The sequence below is a fragment of the Ochotona curzoniae genome, unplaced genomic scaffold (genome assembly GCF_017591425.1).
Source record: "Ochotona curzoniae isolate NIBS_2020 unplaced genomic scaffold, NIBS_Ocur_1.0 contig_1302, whole genome shotgun sequence".
NCBI classification, from domain to species: Eukaryota; Metazoa; Chordata; class Mammalia; order Lagomorpha; family Ochotonidae; genus Ochotona; species Ochotona curzoniae.
Window position 1 is genome coordinate 11861924 of NW_024465035.1, and position 22824 is coordinate 11884747.

The 22824-nt window shown below is 41.7% G+C and overlaps 1 protein-coding gene across 1 annotated transcript in view; it reads left to right on the top strand.

Annotated features, from left to right (window-relative positions):
• Nucleotides 1-22201, top strand: part of LRRC3B (leucine rich repeat containing 3B) — an 85691-nt gene extending 63490 nt beyond the window's left edge. The window contains exon 2 of the mRNA XM_040965335.1: nucleotides 20939-22201. Within this exon, the coding sequence (XP_040821269.1) occupies nucleotides 21099-21878 (780 nt within the window). The 5' untranslated portion in view covers nucleotides 20939-21098 and the 3' untranslated portion in view covers nucleotides 21879-22201. The remainder of the gene's footprint in view (nucleotides 1-20938) is intronic.
• The last annotated feature ends 623 nt before the right edge of the window (nucleotides 22202-22824 follow it).

Consider the following 22824-nt stretch of genomic DNA (forward strand, 5'->3'; position numbering starts at 1 on the left):
AGTAGGTTCAAATCATGACTCGATCCCTAACTAGTTCTGTGACCTTGGGGAAATGAATCAACTTCTGTTTGCCTTAGTTTTGTCACCTGAAAAATAAAATTAATAATTGTAAATTCCTCAAAGGGTGGTCATGAATATTAAACAAGTTGGTGATTGTGAAGTTGTCTCAACGGTGCCTCATACTGCATAGGTGCTTATATTTGTTGGCTAAATGTAATTATGTGTCACACACACTGTCTTTATATGGGTACTTTTTTCCCTAATAATATTAAGTTGCAGAAATGTCTTTCTCTCCCTCCCTCTTTTTGCATTCCTTATTCTCCACTGAGCTCTACATCCACTGTGTCTGCTATATCTGTTACATCTACTGAGATCTACACATATATATGCCCCATTTATACATATACCTCACGTGTGTATTTCACTTTATTTTTAAAACAAGCTTTGTACTTTTTATTTTACATCTAAATTTAGTGAGGTAGCCAAACTGCTGGAAGTTTTCTAGAAGATGATTCAGGGGGATTTTATTAACATGAATCTCCATTCACTGAGCAGTGTTCTGCTTGATGCCGCGCAAGCCAGGGATCCGAATGTTTTGATTGACGTCATTCAGTGATGTACCGGATATGTTACATCAACTACTCAGTCTGGTTCCCAGTAACGATTTTGTCATCTGATGGCAAATATTCTTGCAAGAGTCCCCATGATAACAAATGTATTTTCAACCAACAGATGCTCTAATTGGGCCAAGATAGCCAAGTCTTTTTCCTACCCATAAGCAGTGACTGGATGTGACTTGTACCTAGAAGGTAAATGGGACTGGCTCTCTGTCACAGAATAACCCCTAAACAGATCACCCACTGAAAGCTCTACGTTACCACCACTCCTGGATGTCTTTGCAGGCGCACCTGGGGATGGGGTTGCCTGTGTCCAACAGAGCAGGATGTTGGGGACTGTATTCAATCCTCTCTTGTTTCTTAAGCTCAGAGAGATGAAAGCAGTTCTACCATCTCAGGTTCTACCCTGGGCTTGCAGTCCTATCTGTGATGCAGACAATGGTTTTAACGGTCTTTATGTGTTTTTCTTCTTTTGCAGCATCCTCCTTTGCTTTTGCTGTCCTTGGCATTTTCCTTTCCCTGCTATGACACTCTGTACTATAAATGTTCAGAATACGTGTCAGTATCCTTTTTGCTCTGATTCTAAGGGGAGAGAGTGCATCCAAACATGAGACTGTTTCATAAAATCTGGGCTGCTCTGTGCAGCATTTCGCTGCTAAGCATGTAACTCCTTCTCCTTTTCTTTGAAGATGGTGCAGTTAGAGAGAGCCCCTTCCACCTACCCCTTCTCTCACAGCATAGATAATTTCCATACAACCCACTCTAACTTGCCTGGCAGAGCACAGGGGCCCAGAATAGCATGGAGAATTGAGAGCTGCAGCCTCTTCTCCTGCACACTTGCGACTTGAGCTGCTAACAAGTGGCAGAATTGATTCATTTGAATTTCCTCTCCCTTCATTTCCTCTGCTTTCCCTTTGGTGCTGTTGATAATGAGGAGAGAAGATGACCCAGGACCAGGGAGGCAGATGGAAAGGAAAGAGAATCAGAGCTTGAGATAATCTGGAGTTTGAATCATTCAGAATTAGCCTTGGTTCCTCCACCTCCCAAAGCCTGAGTTCATCGCATAGCAGCCACTGGACAGTGTCGCCAAAGCAGGAGACAATGTGCCAATAGCCTCTGGAAAGATTGTCGGATGTTTCCTTGCTTGGACAACATAATGACACCTCACTGAATTGCCCATCATGATTACCTGAGAAAGGGATTCAGGTACCTTTAGGATATGTGCACGGACAAAGCATTGAAGATTACAATGACAGACAAGACATAGACTTTCAGAAGGCAGAAAGAGCCTGCAGCTCTTTGTCCTTTTCTGCTCACGAGCGAGAAGACTAACGTTCCCCTGCAGAGGGAACAGGCATCCATTCTAAATCAAAAACTACAGGAAGAATGGTTCTACTTCTTTGCACTCTGGGGGAAAAGCTCGGTCTGGACAGGGGACACTTCCCAGCACCAATAGAGATGGCCTGTCCGCATCCCACCCCATCCCACTCCTTAGCCACTGCCAACACTCCATCTCCTCCTGAAAGGCAAGCACTGCACTTGCTGTTGGGCACTTGGTTGGGCAAACAGACCCAGGAATGAATGCAAGCTGGCATGGCAGAGGCCTGGGTTTCCGCATCATGGGAAGATCGCTGCCTTGTCCTGCGGAGACCGTCCTTCCTGAAGCCTCAATGTTTGCATCCTCTGCAGGGAATTGTGGCTGCTAAGTACAATCTCAGTGGCCTCTAGGGCTCCTAAGGGTTCAGAGTGCTGTCTTTCTTCTTGAGGCTGAAACAGATGAGAGCTGTGATGGGAGATACTGGCCCATGTCAAGTGAGAAGCCCACTATGTGCAGGATCAGTCTCTCCCTGCCTCTCACTCCTAGAAAAATTGCACCTCCATGTTTTGGCTGTGCTGCTGAACGTTGCGAGCCAAGACATTGTCTCAGGCTTAAAGACAGTGTATGCAAAGGCATTGCTGACATGTTCAACAGTGGCAACCACTCGACAAGGCCTGGCCGCCTCCTGATAGTGGCCCCAACTTTCTGCGGGCAACATAGGCACCATCCTCATTTTGCTAAATATAAATGTTCCTGAGTTGGACTTTGTCTTCTTCAGATTTTCTCCATGACACAGGGCTTCTGTTTTTATTTCAGACCTGATTGTCCAAGTGAGGTGCACAGTCAGTACCGCACTCCTTCGTCTTCACTCTCACCCTCCACTTCTCTCTTCTCCACTGCTTCTGTCTCATACCCCTTTGCCTCCTTTATTGCTGTATGAACTGGAACACATGTGAGCACACAAAAGCCTACACTGGTAAGCTCAGGGTGACCTGTCCCAGCCTGAAATTTTCAGCTTCTTGAGGGCCTCCATTACATTTTCAGATACTTAGTCCTTTGTTGAACAAGCAGATTCTGAATATATCTTAGCGTTATTCTCCCTGAGACAGCTGTGGGGTGCTCACAGCTTTTTTTAAAAAAAGAAAAATTTATGATGTTTACATAGCTGATTAGGGTAGGAAGGATTGAGGATTAAGAGAAAGTGGATGAGATGAGATCATTGTTTCCAAAATTCCTTTTACTTTCTCTTGTACCTGGGGGAAGTGGGAAGATAAACGGAGAAGCTGCACCCAGCTTGTCAACCACCTCAGTGCCCAGGGATGGGGAAAGGCCACCCGATGTCATCCCAGGGTCTCCGATGTGGAGCATGCTCCAAGGGTTCTGCTTAAGTGGCTTCAATAGTTCTGAAATGCTGTCATTCTTGCTGATCCAAGGTTGAAGAAATACTTACAAGGTCCATTAACTGACTTAGTCCACCTTAGAGTCTTGCTGTCAATGCTTAGCTGGGATGTTTGCCCGATTTGTTCTGTCTTCCATCCTCTGCTGTGGTAAAAGATTCCTTTGCAAGCCCCAATGGACTGTTGTATCCTCCATGTGAATCTGGGCATGCCATTTACTGTACCATCATAGCCACCAAGGAGGCCTACTTCTAACACACGTACCCCACTGTCAGACCACAGATCTTGCGATTTTCTCTGTTGTTGGAGCTCTGGGTTCAGTGGTGAAGTTGGGGGGATTCCCAAAGAAACCTCATCTGAGGTGATCCCAGACCTGACTCATAGTGCTTGTTGGTATGGGGTCTGACTCAGTCTTGTCACTCACACCAACCTATACACACACTGGTAGTCGCAAACCCTGGGTCGTTTCTGTCTCCACAACAATCTCTTATGTAAACCAATGGATTCTGTGGCCCAGGCCAACTCAGCCCACTACTCTCAGCCTTCACGTTCACCAGCAGGAACTGTAGCCTAATTGGAATGATTCCAATGACCCCACCAGACCTTCCCCCAACCCTGGTTCCTGTGCTTGCCAGTGAGGCCAACTGGTCCAGTCTGCCTCACATCCTGTACATAATAGACAGTGGAGCTTAGTTCAAGCCAACCGACTCCATTACCCAGCCCACACTCATGCTGGCAGATGCCACCACCTGTCTAGCCAGGTCCGCTCCCAGCCCTGGTTCTCATGCTTGGAGTTTCGGAGAGGTGGTCATTGTTTCCCTACTGAGCCTACTCTCAGTCCCTGATCTTGCACTCTCCAGGTGGTTCTGCAGTCTATGTCGAAAGATTTTGAAGACCCTAGACCCAGCACTTCGCAGCTGATGCTGCAGCAAGGCCCAACAAGCCTGCACGGACTCTGACTCAAACAATTAGCCTAACCTGCCTTTCCCCATAACACAGTTCACATGTAGTCATGCCTGGCCTTGTCTGCCCACAGTCCCAGTTCTCATGCTCACTAGCAAGAGCAGTGGCCCAGCAGGAGAGCCTGCCCTGTTCCCGTACTGGGCTTGTACCCTTCTCCCTGAGTCTCATGTGTGCTGGTTGGTGCTGCAACCCAGTTTGGCATGACTCACCTCACCTCATCATTGGGTGGCAGGTGCTATAGCCTGGCCCAGCCAAGCCTGCACCCAGTTCCAGCTCATGCTGGTGGGTGCTGCAGCCTAACCCAGCCCACCCAGCCCCTAGACCCAGCCCACCCAGCCTCTAGACCCAGCCCTAATATGAACTGGCTGGTTTTGCTACCCAACCTGGGCTGGCCTGCACCCTGTCCTGGTTCTCACATCTGCCAGTAGATATTATAAACTGGTATAGTCTGGCCCACCTCCGAACCTGTCCCACAGGTTTGCCAGCAGGTAATGTAACTGGTCTGGTCTGGGCTGCTCCCAGCCTTGGTTCTTGTGCTCACCTGCAGGGACTGCATCTTGACAGAAGAGTTGTAGTCACAGCATTGATTTCTATGTGGTCCTCAGGTCCGCTCTGGCACAGGAGTTTTGCCCTGCTCTGTCTAGTGCTATCATCTGTCATTTGGAATTTCTGAAGTGGAAACAGAGAAGGGGAAGGCAGTGCTTGGGCATTCTGTACTCCTGTTTACATTGTTAATATATCAAGAAGTTGGGCAGACATGTCAGGCCCACCAAAAAGTGGTGGGTGACCTAGCGTGTCTCCAGTTGTGTATAAACATCAGTTTTATGAGGTAGTTGCTTGATCACAGTTTCTGAAACCTCACGGGGAGTGAAATGTAGGACAGCATGCTACGGTGATCTATGTTTTGACATTTGTGCAAACTTTATGAGACAACAAGAGGGGATTTATAGTATGTTCCAGAAATTACTCGTTCCTCCTTGTCTGACTTTCATAGATTTGCCTGGAAGATTTCTACCACTTTTATTTATTTTACCTGCTGGTTGCATCTCTGAAACAGATGCTAACGTGAAGAATACCAATTCCATTTTATTTTAGCTGACTTGTGTCTGAACAAGGAGGTAGGAGAAGTCTTACTGTGTCAAGCAGACAATTAAATGGGTTTGGAAATTCTTATTTGGTTTGTTGTTGACAAAAGCTAATCCCCTAGATAGCTGTTAATTTTTCCGGGCGTCTCCCAAAGGAAAACCAAGCTAACTCATGGCAATGTATATCTCTTTGGAACTTCAATAAACAGCAACCTATGGAAAAAAGAAAAAAGTGCCATAACCCCAGTGTCGTTTTCCACGTTCAGGGATTCTTACGCTGTGAAGGAAGTTCTCTCTAGGTTGGTAAAAATCTGCATCTAACTCAGAAGGTAAGTAGTTCATGTGGAGAATGGAGAGGCAAGGACAATTGTGGAGTAGATTCACGTTTCTGATGCAACTGGGGCTGACATATTTATCCACTGGCTTCAGTAAGCAAACAGGTGGCAGCCTGTCTGATGATTCCGCTCTTAGAATTAGACTGCATTCAGCAACAGAGACGCAAATTCCTGGTTTGGCTTCACAGTTCTATGGACATTAGTTGGCAACTATTTCCACTGTGTCTTCCACTTTAAAGGAAGGCTTAAATTTCTTTGAAAAATGTATCGCAGGAGAAAATAAATAAGGATAAATGTGACCTCGCTTGATCCCTCGTGTGATCACTGGGGAGATGAAATTTGGGAATGCACATCAAAGTGCGAGAGAGAATGAAAAAGCTCTGATCTGCAATGCAGGGTGAATTACATGGAAGTTGGCAATGATGTATTCACTGCTTGGACTCTGCTAGCAGGTTCCACTTGGCTTGATGGATAGTGGCTTGGGAGAGGAAGAGTTATGAGATGCCAAGAAGCATGAGATTCTTGTATGAGATTCTGGACTACCTGCATCATCATGTTATTCATTATCTGTTTTATCCGCCTCATCTCTCAGCCTCCCACCCGCTTCACTGGTTCTATAAGCAGATTTCTAAAATCTTGATTGGGAAGAATATTGAAACTAAGGATAAGCAGTGTGAAAATGATGACTCTTTGCTCTAGTTAAAATCAAGAGGCATCAGTCTCAGGTTGTCCACCTGGATAAGTCAGGGAAAATTTATGTGAAACCAGTTTTAATCAATACTTATTGGGGATGAGAGGGCAAATATGAAAATAGGGGGTGGTATGCTCTCCAGGCCTGGGGATTGGGGGAGTGGGCTCCATTGGGTGCTAGCCTTGCAAAGAAAACATGCAGTGAGGGCGAAATAATAGCCATACATGGCTATGACTTCTGGATTATGAAAACATATTATATTTCAATTCTGTTTCAGCAGGATTTGCAAGACATGACAACTCAATTCTCTAATGAATCTCTAAAGGAATTGATTTTCTGGGAATCAGAAAGTGTAGATGCCTACCTGGTATAGCGAGATGTCATGTCTCATGTACTTTTATGCCCTGCAAAGCTCCTACCAAAAAATACATTATCCATCAATACCTATACACAGATCTTTAAATTTATTTCCCATTTGTGATTATGTTCCTGGTAAGGAGGTATGATAGTAGAAAATTATATAAAACAACAATTTTCCTCTGTATCACCAATTTTCAGAATCCTGGGGGGATAAGATCTTTTTTTTTTTTTTTGTCAATTTGTTGTTGTTTGGACAACTTTTTTTTAAAGCTTTGAACACAGTATGTGTGCATGGGTGTGTGTATGGAAAGCCTCCGTTCTCTTGCACAGAGTTCATACATGACAATACTCCCCTTGTAAGATGCATCTAACATCATTTTATCAGAGTTTGAAATTTATTCAGTCTCCTTATTAATATCACATTCATTTGCTTAGTCTCTTTGTTATGAACGGATATATTAATTGTAGTTTTAAAACTTTTTTGCTATAGTAGGCATTAAGTATTATAAAACCTAATATATACATATCTGTACCATTATACTTTTACTTGAAACTTTGTTTTTGTTTATACTAATTGCACCCATGAGTGCTCCTCAAAAAAATCATGGTTAAGCCAGCACTGTGGAACAACAGGGTCTTGGTTGCCCCTTACAACCTTGGCCTCTCCTATGGGAGCACTGATTTGACTCATGACAGCTTAACTTCCAGGTCAGCCGTCTGCTGATGTGATTCCCAGCAAATGTTCCAGCTACTTGGATCCTAGCCAATTGTATGGGAAACCAGGGTGGAGATACAGGCTGCTGGTTTTTGTCTGGCCCAGCTCCTATTATCATAACCATTTCAGGAGTAAGTCAGCGAATGGAAGAGTATCTCTCTCTCTCTACTTGTCCCTATATCTCTTGCTTTATGTATTCAACCAAATAAAATAAATTAGTGCTTAAAAGTTAATAGAAGCATACATGATCCTTCAATTTGTCTTCCCAGGAACTTTTGCAAGTCTCCTCCTGTTTACAGGGTACAGTGTGATAATTAAACACTTGTTTGCAATGTGTAAAGGACAAACCATGGTAACTTTTATTTTCCTGTCATTAATATTGCTTTATGGATGAGATCTGCAAACTCCTGCCTTCCTGTTCTTCATAAAATATAAAGCAGCTTATTGTAAACTGTGTTCGTCTTACTGCTGCAGAGTAGTAGAGCATGCTTCTCCTGTTTGACATGATTCGGTTTTTCCCTAACCTTGCTACCCTACTCTTTTTACTCTCTAGCAATTGCTATTCTACTATCTTAAGGAAAACACAAAGAAGTAGTGGTTTCCCACAATAGATCTTTTTGGACAAAAGAATGAATTATCGCGGAGAAATAGTTATAGGAGCTTTAAGTGAAGAGTTTTTGCAATATTTTTTAGTAAAATATAAATAAATAAGCAAACAAATAGATAAATAAAATGGACCTGGCTTTTTGACCTGCTTAGTTCTAACCAGGGATCAAAAGGAACCGAGAGAATGGTTCCCATCATATGTCTTTGTAGCCACAATGCCCAAGAACAGCAGAGAGCAGATCGGCCCCTTCAGGAACAGCTTCCCCACAGAACAGCTTTTGTAGGTTAGTTTTGATACTATGGTCACAGATCTTATTCAGCCAACTCTTAACTCATGTTAAAGACATTGATCATTATGTTATCCTTGATGTATTTTAATTCCACATTAATTGGAATATTTTAAAATATGGAAGATGATCTAAAGATATAATAAAAGAGAAATGTGCATGTAGACCTAATACATAACCATACTACTGAAGCTCTACTCAGTAATTAAAATGGCGACAATGACCTTCGACATGTTAAGGTGCTCCTTGGGATGCTTACATCCCGTAGTGCAATGCTTGAGTTTGAGTTCCAGCACTGCTTCTTGCTGAAGCAGACCCTGGGAAGGAGGCTCAAGGGTGGGTTCATTTCCATCCTGGATCAACCTGGTTTAGTGAACTCAGTCTGGGCAAGTAAGCTGAGGGATGGAAAATCTTTTTATCCATCTTCCTTTTAAATAATTAACACATAAAATAATTTTCAACATGAGAAATGTCCCTAGGTCTAAGAACTTTGAAAAAGATAGAAATACAAAATTCTTGCCTATAAAATGGACTGGTCAAATAAAGTATTACATTTGTTGGATATTTGCACTCCAGGTTGTCTTTTTAACATTTTTTAATGTTGTATCTGCTGTGTTATGCTATTTATCAAATGTGAAGCTAGTGGTCCCTAGAAGGTTATGATCTAGGTAGATTGTGAATTCTCATTCAGTGTCATTTAGAGACTGACATCCTGCAGATTTGGTTATACCTTCCCATCTGAAGGAGGCTGTTTGTAGGAAAATGAAACATCTCATCTCGCTTAGACAGCTCCTCCTTGAGCCTATTGTTCCAACATAATTGTGAGTAGCCTTGCTTTTCAATACCGGTTGTGTCTTTGGAAAACAAATTGCATGGACACACTGCCTAAAAAAGACATACTAGCTCTGCTGTTCTGTCACATTTTCTATCCCATCCCGGTTTTATTCTGCATATCTAGCAAACATCACCCCTAGATGATGTTCACAGAACAATGATTTCACATCATGCCTGAGGCTAAAGAAGAATCAGTCTGCATCATCACTGAAATTTCAAAGACATTATCCATTATGTTGTGCAGTGGCCTTTTCCAAGGCTCTTTTAAAAATCATGATATTTGAAAATGTTATCTCTGCTAATTGTTCATTAGTACATCATCTGTCGCTGTATTAGACAATAGCCATTTTGCAATTTGACATTTTTGTTTTCTTATTTTGGCTTGTGGGGGATTTGGAGCTAACCGAGAAGCTCAGTGGCAGCAAAAATTCTTCTCTTGTGTAATGAGGGTCAGATACAGCTGAGTTGGAGTTCTAGCATCCACTTGCCACTATACTACCTTCCTGCTATTATACTTTCCCACATCAGTGGGTAAAATCAATGAACAGCTGCTCTATAATAGATCCGGAGACAGAAATTTGAAATCAGTTTCAATGGGAAATATCATAGAATTTCTTTTAAGGGCATAAGACAGAATGTATTCTTTGCTACTTGAAACTTCCAGTGTAATTTTTCAGTAGTGCCATTTCCTTAGCCCCTTCTGTGCAAAATATCTGTTTGAGTTACTCATCTATTTATTTGAAAATCAGAATATGAGAGAAAAATACCTATAGCAACCCTACCAGAATGGGCCAAATTGAAAGCAGGAGATAGGCACTTCTTTGTAGGTCTCTCACATGGGTGGCAGAGGATCAAGCACTTGGGCCATCCTCCACTCTTTCTTAGGAAGGAATCTTTTTGAATTCTTGAGAATGAAGATGGATTTGAAAAAGAGCAGCTAGAACTTAAATGGGTCATTTCAATATGGGATGCTGGTATTGCAAATGGTGGCTTAATGCACTGAGCTACAGCATCAGCTCTTTCGTCCCTGTCTTACAAGGACATATAAAAGTACACTTAGGTGTCTACTGAATAATCTGGGAGGATTTGTACAAATCAAGATTTCTAACTTAATCACATCTGAAAACTCTATTTTTAATGAAAATGGCATGTATAGGTTCTAGAGATTAGGACCTAGATATTTAGGGGAAGATTCGGGTAACCTTAGCTCACCCTGAGTCATCAGAGTTTCAAGTCGACCTTCCATGCAAAATACCTTTATCACATCCCAACACTTCTCAAAAATGTTAAGCCTTTAAGAATAGAAAACGGAAGCCCCAAATGGTACCTCAATATTATCACCACAAATGTTTCAAATCTTACCATCTTAATGATTTAAATAAGATATGGAATAAGATTCCTTGCATCATTAAAAGCATCTACCCCAGTTCTTGTCTAAGAGTGGATACCCATACAATATTTGCCATTATCAAAATTATCCCCACCCAATGTATATATACTCATGATTTATTTTCTTTACCATTCCATGATTCTGCCACAACTGTGGATTATTCAGATCCTCCTTGGAGTAACATAGGGAAGTGAATGATACAGGAAAAATCAAATAATTGACTCTTTAGAAAAAAATGGAAAAATGATCTACCGGAAAGAGAGCAATGAAAGGGTAGTGGTTCTAATTTATAGGTTATAATTGTCATAATAGAAGACAAACGCAAGCCGAAGGTGGTATGATAACAGGAGGAGGAATGATAACCAAAGTGGTTATTCTAATGTGGCTATTCTGTTCTATCATGTAAAAGAACATTTTTCTAGGTGTTTTACATGTCAAACTGGCAGAGAATGAAAACAATATATAATTTAGCAGCAAAATATTTTATGGTGTCTTTGGACCCACACGTGGTGGAAGCCAAAGAACTCAAGGTGAGAACTTGTTTTTGACTTGTAATTGACTGGATGTTATCATCACAGCTGTTCCACTTCCAATCCATCTTCCTACTAAGGTGCCTTGTGGAAGATCTGGGTGGAGTTCCAGGCTCCTGGTTGCAACCTGGCCTGCTCATTTTGGCCGTTAGAGGAGTAAGCAGTTAGTGAAAGATTTATAGCTCTCTCTCTTTCTCTGTCACTCCTTCTTTCTTTTACCTCTGCTGTTTAAATAAAGAAATCTTGAAAGATATAGAAGAACTTGCTCTGTGACTTAGCAGCTTGATTGTTTGTGTAAGGGGTCACAACTGCTGGTATCCACCTGAGCCATGTGCCACCTGGTAAAGGTTGTGGGTCGGCCCTGACCACACATAAATGCCTGTGCTGGATCAGTTCCTCTCAACAGGACTGGGGCCTTGGTTTCTTCACTTCAAGCTAGTTCCACTGTTTTTGCACCCCAGAATTTTCCAAGCTTCACTAAAAATAAATAAATAAGTAATTAGTTAGAAATAATCAAAAAGCATGTCTCCCCGAGTATGCAGATTTGTGAGGTGATATGTATAGTGTTTGAATAAAATACATAATGCCTGTTATCTATACCATCGCTTTAACTACTGCTGCCTTGATGACCAACCTTAACTTGCTGAATAAAAACAGACACTTAATGCAGTGCTTGATTTAAAGCAATCGATTGTTCTACCATGACGTAAAATCACAAATAATTTAAAGCCAAGTAAACATTAAATATAGTTATTTAAAAGTATTTTTCAAGTCACATCATTAACCAAGATACCGAGGGTTTTGTTTTGGTTTCCGTTCCTTCCTTTTGTTTCAAGCTCAGAGGGAGATGGAGTAGCCAGCAACTTGATTTCTCCTCTTCCTCCCACCTCCAGGTCAGCAGTGTTAAAGTCCTGACCTTGCACACTCTGGGATCCCATATGGGCGCCAGTTCTAATCCCAGTGGCCCCACTTCCCATCCAGCTCCCTGCTTGTGGCCTGGGAAAGCAGTTGAGGACGGCCCAAAGCTTTGGGACCCTGAACCTGCGTGGAAGACATGGAAAAGGCTCCTGACTCCTGGCTTTGGATAAGCCCAGTTCTGGCTGTTGTGGCCACTTGGGGAGTGACTCATCGGATGACAGATCTTCCCCTCTGTCTCTCCTTCCCTCTGAAATAAATATTAAAAACATAAATAAAAAAATAAAAATGGATGACCTGACCTTTCTTATGGGGCCTCAGAATTTATAGTATGACAAATTAGCTGACGTCTTTAAAATGAGTTAGAAAGCATTCGGTGCAGTAGCCTAGTAGCTAAAGTCCTGGTCTTGCATGCACCGGAATCGCATATTGGTGCTGGTTCTAATCCCAGCAGCCCTGCTTCCCATTCAGCTACCTGCTTGAGGCCTTGGAAAGCAATCAGGGATGACCCAAAGCCTTGGGACCCTGCCTTCGTGTGGGGGACCTGGGAGAGGGTCCAGGCTTCGGATTGGCTCAGCTCCAGCCATTGCAGGTGCTTGGAGAGTAAATCAACAGACAGAAGATCTTCTTCTCTGTCTCTCCTCTTCTCTGTATATCTGCCTTTCCAATAAAAAATAATAATAATGAATTCTATGTAATAAAGCATGGTGGGAGACACAACTGGGAAAGGAAGTTGCTGGTAACAATCAACAGCATCAAAGTGTCTTGGCCTGCGAGAATGACACAGGGTGTTGTTTTAACCCAATGCTAGGGAAAAGAGCAGAGAGGCAACAGATGCAGAGCAGCTCAGGAAGGAGGTTTATTATCTTTCCTTTTTTTTTTCATCCTTTTTTTCTGAAAATTAAAAAAAGTGCTGTAGGTTTCCAATAGAAAGGAAGCATCAGGAATGTAAAGCAAGAGAGAGAGAGGAAGAAGAATGGAAACAAAATTTTCATTTTCAGAAATCAAGAGGAAAGAACAGGTGGCTTGCTGAGGAGACAGGAGGCTGTTGGGTGGAGCTGAAGGGCACAACTTGTGATTCTACTTTCATATACACCCTTTGAAGCGCTGATGAATCTTCCTTTGAAAGAGACAGCAGTGCAGGATTTTCGTGCTTGATCCGACTCCAACCTCAGATGTGAATGAAGGAGCTGTGTGTGTAAACATGAGCCCATAGAGCAGCAATGGAGAAAACTCCCCGTCTAATTCACTCGTCTGCATTCTTCATGCCCTCATTCCCTTTGAACAATTTTTTTGGGTCAGGAAATCCAGAGTTTCCACAAAATCTGATGATATGAAAAAAAAACCAGGATAGATTTTCTATAATGAGGTATGAAAACTAATTTTGGAAATATTGCCTTGAAAATATCAAGTCCTCAGACATAAGATTTTGTGCAAATAAATGGAAACCACTAAATTTAGATCAAACAAGATTATTTTTTTCTGAAGTTTCTACAGAAAGGGAACTAGCCAACATCTTTTGCATTTGGCAAATTCAAAGGGAGGCTGGAAAGTGTGAAGTGTAAAAGCCTCATAGTGAGGAAGAATAAAAGCTGTAGATCTACCCTGGTTGGAAACTGGAGCTGCCCCGAGTGGGCTGACACAAAGCAGGGCATCCTGTGGATTGGCCAGGTTGCGTCTTTGGCTTTGTTTCGTTGGTCTAAAGTTGAAAGTTGGGTCAAAAATTAGGGAAGCTCTCATGTATTGAGAAACTCTAAGTTGATTTGGACTGCTTGCTGCAGAGGTTGTGGGTCCGAATCCTGTTTTGATAGACTGTTGTCTGCTTGTATGTTTCGATCTTGAAATACGTTCTGCTTTTTAAGGTTTCTCTTCTCCACTTTGTTTGGCCACTGTTGCCCAACAGTTTCTTTCTGAGGCTTTATGTTTGGGTTCATTTCCCAGCTAATCCCTAATCCATGTGTGTTATTATCTTTTCAGTCTTCTGACAAAATGAAGTTCGATATGTTTATAGACCATAAAAAGTTGAAACCATGCAGAATGGGCCAGTACCATGATGCAGTGAAGCAGGCTGACACCTGCAACAGAGGCATCTTGTATCAGGCTGAGAGTCTGAGTCTCTGATGCTCCATTTCTGCTCCAGTCACCTGCTAATGCTCTGGGGAAAACAGCAGAACATAGCTCAAATACTTGAGCCCTACCACCCATGTGCAAGACCAGGATGGCTTCAGCCTAAATCAAGCCCATTTCCTGCGACCATTTGGGGTAGTGAAACAGGAATGGAAGACTCTCTACATTTAAAATAAATAAAACAATATCAAAAGCTTCCTTTAGGAGATTAACTAAAGACAATTACTTCTTTCCCCTGACAAATCCTCTTTCACAATTCATTTTGAGAGAACCATTTATTAAGTTTCTGAGACATTCTTTGTGATTCGTGCACATGCATATTAATTACACCTTAATCTACATATTTAACTGCTTTTGAAAAAGTTTAGACTAATGTATTAATAAATAGTACTTAAGATATTTATTTGTGTATTGGGAAGACATTTATTTGTGTAATTAAAAGGCAAAGTGACATATATATGTATGAAGTAGATATATAAAGTAGATCTTTTATTGCTGTTTCACTCTCCAAAGAGCTGCAACAGCTACAGTGGAACCAGGCTGAGGGCAAGAGCCAGAACTCTATCCTGAAATCTGTGTGAGCAGCAGGAGACCAAGTCCCTGGGCCAACTTCAGCTGCTTTCTCAGGAACATTGTCAGGAAGCTAGATTGGAAGCAGAGCAGCCAGAACCCACACCATCACTCTGATGTGGGATGAGAATGTCACAAACAGTAGCTTAGCTTGCTGCACCACATGCTGGTCCCTTGGAGTACCCATCTTATTAAGATGCTTTTCTGGAGGAACATCTTTTGATATCTTGCTATCAGCACAAGCCAAGTCTTAAATTATAAACGTCTGTTCGGCATTTCCAAATAGCTCATACAATAAGAACTAGCCGGTCTACTCTCTCATTATCTGTTTGAAAATGATATGTCTTTCACAAGTTCATAATCTGAGGTTTTACTGAAAGGATTGATATTTCACCAGAAATGTGGTTTACTGTCCATGGAAAGCAAGAATCTTTCCATATAGCTTATTTTATAGACATGATATATATTATATACATTGGCATTTGCATCTGTTGTTTTGCTATCCATTTTTCTGTTTGGATAACTTCTTTCTTTACTTTTTGTATATTTGAAAAACAAGTACAATGTTTTGTCATTGGCCCCTTGACTTTGTCTATGACCTTATTTTTGCCATGTGGAATATTTCACTTTCAAGTCTTTAAGCATATGAATTCCTCTCCCCACTGGTATTAATTTTGTGTTGTCAATTAAAAAGACCTTCTTGTCATTATTTATATATATGCATGCATGTGTGTGTGATCACACACATATACATATACATAGAAACCATATATATTATAGATACACACACATATATACAGACTGGATATATATATAATTAAAATGCCCCCTCTTTGTTAGCAGAGTGTCATAGAAAGTAGCTGCAAGAAGTTGATATGTCTAGTATTTCTTTCTGAATTGATGTATTCAGTTCTCAGAAGGCCTAGGAAAGGCTTTTGCTGGAAAATCTGGGCATCCCTGACCATCCTTCAAGATGAGGAAAAACATTGGAAAGCAAACAGAACTGTTGATCAGCCACTGAATAAGGTGTCTTCTCACTGAATGAGCCATCTACTAAGGGAACTTTCTGTTTTTTCCTGTAAATAATATTTGATAGTTACCACACAGTGTCAAACTTAAGTGATACAGCTCAGAAATTTTTGTGGCAGGAGAATGCGGACAGATCCAATTTGTTTCTTTGATGCATGGCTAATACCCAAATACCACATTCAGCAATGTCATTACTCTTGCTTTACCCAGACATATTTGAAGGGTCTGAGTGGTAAGGATCGGGTGTCCTGTGAGTTCAGAATTGCAGAGGGCGGGGTGTTGGGAGAGACAAATATTATTGCCTAACTCCATCCATCCCTTTAGAGAAACTGGTTCCTTGTTACAAGCACAAGCAGTGACTGCTTTGGCTGCTCTTATTTTCACCAACATGCTGCTGATCCTTTTTTATGTTTCCTCATTCATTTGGAAGTTCTTACCAGGAATCTCTTTCTCAGAAATATAGTTTATTTGCCTTTTGGGGTTTATGCCAGAGATGTGGTTGGAAACAAAGCAGAATGTAGTCTGAGGTTTGAACACTTGGTTGAGTACTCTGCTTTGCTGGATGATAACTAGTCGGAGGAATGTCAACCTTTTTCCCATCTGAGGTGTCTCTCTCCTCATGTCTTCCTTTATTCACTCTTAGCCATTCCACAAAGACAGTGTCAAGCAAGGGAGACAGCTCTCTCATTCTCCACAGTAGCCAACCCTGGTCCAGAATGAATCTAGAAGGTCAGGAGTTTCTTCTCGATCTCCTATGTCAATATAGGAACTCTCAGGAATTGGCCCATATTCCCACATTTTCCCCCCAGGAAACAGCATAGAGCTGAATTAGAGCTGAAGCACCTGGAACTTGAACCAGCATAGCAGGATGTCAGCATAGCAGGTGGTGTTTTATCTGCTTTGCCACAATGCTGGCTTCCTGTGTATTCCTTACAAGTGCTCTAATCCCACTCCTGCTCTGTTGTTATGACCTATTCACCTCCACCAAAGGCCTCATTTCCAAATATCCTCACATTGGGGGATTCAGTTTCCATATATGAGTCTATGTGGCTACGCTCTGCACAATCCTGCACTGCCTGAACGTCATCCTTACTAAAGGACAAGGCATTAAAGGACAAACGTCACTGCTCTAGCAATCTAACCTTTCCCAGGATGTTTTATTCCTCTTATCAAACAGCACAGAGGGGAAATGAAATATTTAGGTTGAGTCCCAGTCTTCTTGAATGCAATGGATATTCTACGTCTGGACTTGGAGCAACATCCCATCTAGCGTGTGGGAGGACCATTTGGAGAATGGTAGAGAGGCCTTATACTCTCATAGTGAGAACTCAAGCTGGTTCCTAATCACTTTCTGTGTGAAACCCTGAAATGAAAGAATTCATTTTTTTCTTCTATTTTCTAGGAGCCTGTCCTTATGACATTTCCAAAGCCTGGCATATTGACATGCCAAACCTGTACACATCTGACATGTCTTATTTAGTTTGATTTTGTGTTACTTGTTTTCATTTTGTTAGAAATGCAGAGATACAGAGAAAGACAGAGATGGACAAAGAGAGATCTTCCATCTGCCGATTCACACTGCAAGGCTCACAAAGGCTGAGGCTGGACCAGCCTGAAGCCGGGAGCTTGGGATTCCAGTCAAGTCTCCCACATGAGTGGCAGGGATTCAAGTACGTGAGCCCTCATGTGCTGACTCCCGGAATGTGCATTAAAAAGAAACTGAGTGGAAATAATGGGGCCAGACTCAAGCAAATTACTCCAGGATGGAACGTGTATCTTCCAACCACTTCAACAAATGCCCACCTCAAAATAATCATACCTATCACAGTAGAGAATCAAAATTATAACCCAACACTTGAAGTTTCATTATTTTATCAACATAATTGATACCTATTTAGCCCCTTACCATATGCCAAGCCCTATGCCACATGCTGCTGATGTATCTGGAAGTAATCCTAATCAATAGGGCTGACAAGTATTGAGCTTACACCACTTACAAGGCACTGCACTAAGGACTTCATGTGGATCATCTCATGTAATTCTCTAATCAATTGTTTAATTAAGTGCTTTTCTAATCTGTATGAAGATAAAGAAAATGAGATTCAGAGAGAATGCACATTACTAACAAAACTGAGATACAAGTTACTGACTATTCTCTTCGTTTAATTATTTACTATTCTTTCTACCTGAAGCAGAGTCTAGCCCTTGCCTTCAAGCAGATTATAATCTGAATTGAAGATCACTTGGAGAGTCTGTGTGATGACTCAACTGGCTAATCCTCCCTCAGCCAGTAAACACCGGCATTCTGTATGGGCACCATTTCATATCCCAGCTGCCCCACTTCTGATCCAGTTCCTGGTCAGGGCAGGCTAGTGGGGGAGGACCCAAAACCTTGTTCCCTATACTCACGTAAGATGCCTGAAGGACGCTTCTGCCTTCTGCACAATCGGGCTTTGGATCAACTCAGCTGTAGCTATCGTGGCCAGTTCAGGAATGAACCAATGCATCACAGATATTTCTCTTTTTCTCTTCTCTGTTACTCTGCCTTTCAAATAAAAACAAGTATATCTTGTTTTCAAAAGAGCTCTAAGTGGCCCAGCGAGGTGACCTAGCATCTAAAGTCCTCAGCTTGGACATGTCTGGGATCCCATATGGGTGCCGGATCTAATTCGGTAGCCCTGCTTCCCATCCAGTTCTCTGCTTGTGGCCTGGAAGAGCAGTTGAGGATGGTCCAAAGCTTTGGGACCCTGCACCCATGTAGGAAACCAGAATGAAGCTCCTGGCTCCTGACTCCTGGCTTCGGATCAGCACAGCACCAGCCATTGCAGTCACTTGGGGAGTGAATCATTGGATGGAAGTTCTTCCTCTCTGTCTCTCCTCCTCTCTGTATATCTGACTTTGCAATAGAAAAAAAAATAAATCTTTAAAAAATCACTTCAAGCGATCAATCAATTTGTCAATCAATGTCAGCAGAAATATGATAGGGAAGCTTCTTACTTTTCAGTAGGTTCAGGCTTGGTTAATAGGGAATTGCTGGGTTGCCTTTTGCTTATTTTCGCTGTTCACATTCAAGCCTCCCTTCTCCTCTGCCCTTCTCACGTTTTCTTTCAATATTTTTTGTCTTGCTTTCTGTTCCCCTTCTCTCTTCCCTGAGCTTTCTCCCTAGTTCATCTGTTTTATTGTTTTTTTCTCTCTCTCTCCCATCTGCATAATTACTGGAAGCCCCAAATACCATCTAGTGCAGTGCTAAAGACAGACATAAAAGGGAGGGACACTTTCCCTGCAAATGAAATGAGCTGTTGATAGATGGCTTTGCAAGCCTTGGGGCCCTTCTCTAACATTCTCTAGCATTTAAGGGACTTGGATTCCAAAAGTACGTCTACTCCAGTCTGTTGTTGCTAATCTTATTTTTTCCATGATTAACAACCCAGTTCATTATGTTTTCAGTTCACATTAATCATCTCTTCTGTGAGTTTGGTAACATTTGGAGTCATTTTCCTCTGTATTTATCCATCTGGGATCATTATAAAAGATAAGTTTGCAAAGTCATTTGTTCATGCAGAAATTCAGTGGTTGAATGTACGAGAAGCTAATGCTCTTCTTGTTCCTCAGATCCTGGGGGAGGGTAGGATCTTCTGAAATCAGGCTTGGTTTCCCTCCCCCAGTGCAGAAGGCCATCTCTGCTGAGGTCCAAGATTCATAGCTCCCGGGATTAGAATGCAACCTCACAGCACTAGAAATCACAACCAGTGAAGCTCACCAATTGCTCACTGGTCACACAGAGCAGATGGGTTGGGGGGAAAACTGTAGAGGTAGTGAAATGGATTGAGAGATTAATGAATCAGAACAAAGGGTTTCGCGTCAGTCCTGTCTATTCGACCTTGGGTAAGTCACATAATCCCTCCGAAATCCACTAGTCTTCTCTATGAATTGATTCCAATGATAATGTCTAGCCTTTCTAACCTGATGAATAGTTCTTAGGGTTAACTTAATACTTTCATCTCTGTTCTGTGCTGCAGAGTCAGCTTTATAGCCTTGCTTGTATCAATTTAGTTCAAAATTTCTGGGTTCCTTTCATCACTGGGTAAATCTATATTGCATATAGATTCTTGGGCTAATGTATCTTAGAGGTTTCTTTTCTCATTATCTTTTCATACCAAAATGGTTTTATAAATGTGTGTCATTTTTTACTTAAAGTTCTGTTTGGAGGGGATATGTGCTGTTTAGAAAACAGACTCCTTTAAAAGTTCAGATATGTTTTCAAACAAAAGATGGATTCACAATGAAACTGGTGGACATGTGTAGGCAATGAGACGCTGGACTGTCTGACATTGTCTGTACCAACAATGTCGGGGTACACTTAAGTAAGAGACTGATAAAATTATGATTCCTTATGAAGGACTACACCATTGTAGTAAAATGGGGAAAATCTGTAGGGAGGGGGTGGGAGTTTGGGGGGTCCCAGCCTATATGAAATTGTACCACATAATTCAAAATTCAAATAGAAAATTAACCACCAAAAAAAGTTCAGATAAAAACATCTTCGGGTATGCAGTGCAACCTTAGGAGTCCAATGGGAGGACCCTCTTCTTAAGGTTCTTGCTTGTCAGTCCCAGCAACATTTTTTGGTGAAGGTTGCAATGACTCATTCATGTTCTCATCTGAATAAGATGATTTTTGGTGCCACTATTCCAAGTTCCGAAGCCATGACAGACACTCCTGTTGATGGTTATTAACCATGAAATATTAGAATTATTTCTCATTTCTTCCCAAGTTCCGGGGCTAAATTGCATGAATGGAACTGCCATTGTAGCAAGGTGTGAAAGACGTCATTGAATTCTATTGCTATAGAATTTTCAGGGGGTCCAGACTGTGGAGAATAATAATGGAGGTGAGGAAAATTGGGACACTTTGCTTGAACTCTGCTCGAACTGAGACAAGGCACCAGAATTCGGAAATGTTGTCATTTATAGAAAGTCCTCACTTGCAGCACCAGGGATGTGCACAGGAGACTCTTATTACGCACACAAGTCCCAAAGGCTTTGATGGAAATTACCTGCCTAACTAGCCTGCCTACCTGCCTAGGATGCCAGACGCCTGGAAGCTCTTTTAATTGCAGTGTACCTCCCTTTGCAAAGAACTAATTGCATCTGCTTCCCTTTTCTTTAGGTGCCCAAGCAAGAACAGGAGTAATGAGGAGACGCATGTATTAACTGCAGCCTTTTGAGTCACGTAAGAAGGAAATCGACAGTGTGGACAGGGCTGGAAGCATTGCCACACTTGTTGGAATCAATGAGGAATGGGCTTGTGATTATGGTGACATTCCAGCATGAATCTGGTAGACCTGTGGTTAACCCGCTCCCTCTCCATGTGTCTCCTCCTTCAAAGTTTTGTTCTTATGATACTGTGCTTTCATTCTGCCAGTATGTGTCCCAAGGGCTGTCTTTGTTCTTCCTCTGGGGGTTTAAATGTCACCTGTAGCAATGCAAATCTCAAGGAAATACCCAGAGATCTTCCCCCCGAGACAGTCTTATTATACCTGGACTCCAATCAGATCACATCTATCCCCAATGAGATTTTCAAGGACCTTCATCAACTGAGAGTTCTCAACCTGTCTAAAAATGGCATTGAATTTATCGATGAGCATGCCTTCAAAGGAGTTGCTGAAACCTTGCAGAGTCTGGACTTATCCGACAACAGGATTCAAAGCGTGCACAAAAATGCCTTCAACAACCTGAAGGCCAGGGCCAGAATTGCCAACAACCCCTGGCACTGTGACTGCACGCTGCAGCAGGTTCTAAGGAGCATGGCCTCCAATCACGAGACAGCCCACAATGTGATCTGTAAGACCTCTGTGTTGGATGAGCATGCGGGAAGACCGTTCCTCAACGCTGCCAATGATGCTGACCTTTGTAACCTCCCTAAGAAAACTACTGACTATGCCATGCTGGTCACCATGTTTGGCTGGTTCACTATGGTGATCTCATACGTGGTATATTATGTGAGGCAAAACCAGGAGGATGCACGGAGACACCTGGAATACTTGAAATCCCTGCCAAGCAGGCAGAAGAAAGCAGATGAACCTGATGACATTAGCACTGTGGTATAGTGTTCAAACTGACTGGCACTGAGAAAGAAAGTAGTTTGTAACTAAAGTAGAATAAGTGGTTTACTTCTCTCATCCATTGTAAACATTGAAACTTTCTATTTTGGTTTCTTTTGAATTCTGCCACTGTTAAACTTTTAACAAACATGACAACATAACAAATTCTTTTAGTTTAGATGGTTCATTCCTTTTATTGGACCCCTAAGTGGTATATTCTTGAGTAAGCTACTGTCTGAACATTAGCTAGATTCATCTCACTATTTAATAATGAAATTTATTTTTTTAATTTAAAACCAAATAAAAGCTTAACTTTGAACCATGGAAAACAGAGTGACTTATTGATCAAGAAAATAATTTGTTCCTTCTATTTGCTGTAAAGAAAAGCAGATAACCCTTATGACTCTAAAGAATGATTGTAAAGAAAAATGTGTTATTACGTGCTACTGTGCACTAGGGAGGCATAGCTGAATTATTGACCAAGTCATATATCTGTCAGAGTTTAAAGTAGCAAGCTTTAGCAAGCTCAGGTGTGTGGCATCCTGAGCAGGTGTAAGATGGGACATTTGTTTACAAAATGGGTCTTGCTCAGCCATAAAGACCAAATATTTATTGGGTTTCCACTTTGTGCTGAATGAAATTGAACAGAAAAGAATCATACATATATTCTGACCTCAATACTGTCATCCAATGGACAGGGATGTGTGAAAAATACAGAAATAGCTATGCTGGAAGAGAAAGCTTTAATTATGCAACAGCAATTGTGTGGAAGCCTTGTTATATTATTGCTTTGTCTCTAAATCCTTACTGCACATAAAACAACCCTATTTATATAGGAGAAACAGAAAGATTCAAGGATTTGCCAGATAGAACTATTAAACTTAAATTTTGGTCATGTCTTTCTGTCTCTAAGGACTGAAATTTTTCATTTGTTCCTACCGAATTGGCTGCT